This window comes from Verticillium alfalfae, genomic scaffold (assembly GCF_000150825.1).
Source record: "Verticillium alfalfae VaMs.102 supercont1.9 genomic scaffold, whole genome shotgun sequence".
Lineage (NCBI taxonomy): Eukaryota > Fungi > Ascomycota > Sordariomycetes > Glomerellales > Plectosphaerellaceae > Verticillium > Verticillium alfalfae.
This window is the reverse complement of record NW_003315030.1, coordinates 190,052-191,774: the sequence shown is the minus strand read 5'-3', so window position 1 is coordinate 191,774 and position 1,723 is coordinate 190,052. Positions and strand designations below refer to the sequence as shown.

Genomic DNA, 1,723 nt, shown 5'->3' with positions numbered 1-1,723 from the left:
TATCTGACGACGTGTAGCTCATATTTGCAGCGCTCGATAATTACACGGCTACCTGTCTTCGTCGAGAGTCTCTTTGCCGTTCTCAAGAAGTTGTTGAGCAGAGCGTCAGATCTGATAGACTCCTTCTCGAGGGCCGCCAAAACGGCTCTTTGGACACGTGAAGCGGCGACCCAGACCGACAGACATTAATGACATTGTGCCTACCTCGATCGGCGCGCTGAACGGAAGAAATTGCAGCAACAAGATGAAGAGGACAGCACGGTGCAGGGCCACCCTCCTCGACCTTGGGGCCCTGAAAATGAGAAGCAGGAAGAAGATGACGAAGCCGGCGGCGGCGAAGTCGAACAGGAGAAGCCCCCCAAGACACCAACGTACGTTCTTCTGGAGAAGGTAGCAATACTGACACAGCACTATCTGACCTCCCCGACCCCGACTCTCCGCAAGTCACTCCTCGACCTCCTCGTCACAGTCGCGCCGGCTCTCGCCGCCGACGAAGACTCTTTTCTGCCCCTCGTCAACACCATCTGGCCCGTCGTAGTCGCCCGCCTGTATGACGCCGAATCTTTCATCATCATCGCCGCATGCGACACCCTCGCCATCCTGTGTGCTACGGCGGGTGACTTCCTCGCGTCCCGCATCAAGACGGAGTGGTCGGATGCTCTCCACAAGTGGTGTCAAAAAAAGAAACAAGAGGCTCTCGACAACCAGTCTCGCCAGGGCCAGGTCCGCGGAAAGGCCGCCCTCCTCCACGATGTCGCGCCCGTTCACAACGTCGTCGTACCGGCCCGTGCAGGTGGCACGCGTGAGATGAAGACTGCAGCTACGAAAGATATCTCGCGGTGTTCGCCGTCCTCACGCGGCGGCCTCGGCCGCTTTGCGTCGGCGGCGCAGACGTGGGAGGCTGTGGTTCAGCTGCTCATCGCCATTGTGCGTCACGTGCGGATCGAGGATGAAGTTTACGACGGCGTGCTGGCGCTGCTGGCGGATCGACTGGAGCACGACAACGAGGCACGCGAGGCGCTCGAGGTTGTCAATGCTGACGCGGTTTGGTTCTGTCTCTATGAAAGGGGAGCTGTGGAGATCCTTCCCACGCCAGTGATGGAGGGTGTGACTTTCCCTGACATGGTTCAGTACGGCTCCCACGCCTGAGGAGAAGAAGTAGCTTCTTGCTCGACGGACGCCGTACCAAATTATGTCAGGGAAATTCCCACATTCTATCACTGACGTGGGAAGTATCTCCGTAGTTCTCGTCTTATACAGACAGGACCAAACCGCGTTAGCATTGACAACTTCTTGCTCGACGGAAAATTAACACATTGATCTACATGACTAGTTTTGTGCTTCGATTCACGGGAACTATAGGTGCTTGTTGGTGGGTGGAATTTGACTGTGTTGACTTCGCCTGCTACTCATTGTGTTGCCAAAGACCCTCTTCCTAGCCTAGACTCGTACCGCGAGGGCGCAGGAGCGTCTACCTCCCAGGTCGTTCGCGCGGCTCGGTGTCTATGTCCCGCTCAACCATCTCGATGGCGCTGAGGCTGGGGAATCGCTTCGAGAAGTCCTCGACGTAGTCATCCTTCTCCTTGGCCGTCATGTCCAGCGCCGGGCGGCCAGGGATGTTCGTGCCCACGAGCTGCTCGTTGGCTGGCAGCTGAGACCGTTTCGGCGGAGAGGCGGCGGCACCCCCGTCGGCACGCTGTTGAGGTGTTCCGGCTTGCGGGAA

At 58.0% G+C, this 1,723-nt stretch overlaps 2 protein-coding genes across 2 annotated transcripts in view; one reads left to right on the top strand and one right to left on the bottom strand.

Annotated features, from left to right (window-relative positions):
• VDBG_07018 (conserved hypothetical protein) overlaps positions 1 to 1,149 on the top strand; it is a gene marked incomplete at both ends in the record, with an annotated part of 2,190 nt that extends 1,041 nt beyond the window's left edge. Inside the window, 2 exons of the mRNA XM_003002401.1 lie at positions 18 to 104; positions 238 to 1,149. Coding sequence (XP_003002447.1) covers positions 18 to 104; positions 238 to 1,149 — 999 coding nt within the window. The remainder of the gene's footprint in view (positions 1 to 17; positions 105 to 237) is intronic.
• Positions 1,150 to 1,471: 322 nt separating this feature from the next.
• Positions 1,472 to 1,723, bottom strand: part of VDBG_07017 (serine/threonine-protein kinase ppk30) — a gene marked incomplete at both ends in the record, with an annotated part of 3,384 nt that continues 3,132 nt past the window's right edge. Inside the window, one exon of the mRNA XM_003002400.1 lies at positions 1,472 to 1,696. Within this exon, the coding sequence (XP_003002446.1) occupies positions 1,472 to 1,696 (225 nt within the window). The remainder of the gene's footprint in view (positions 1,697 to 1,723) is intronic.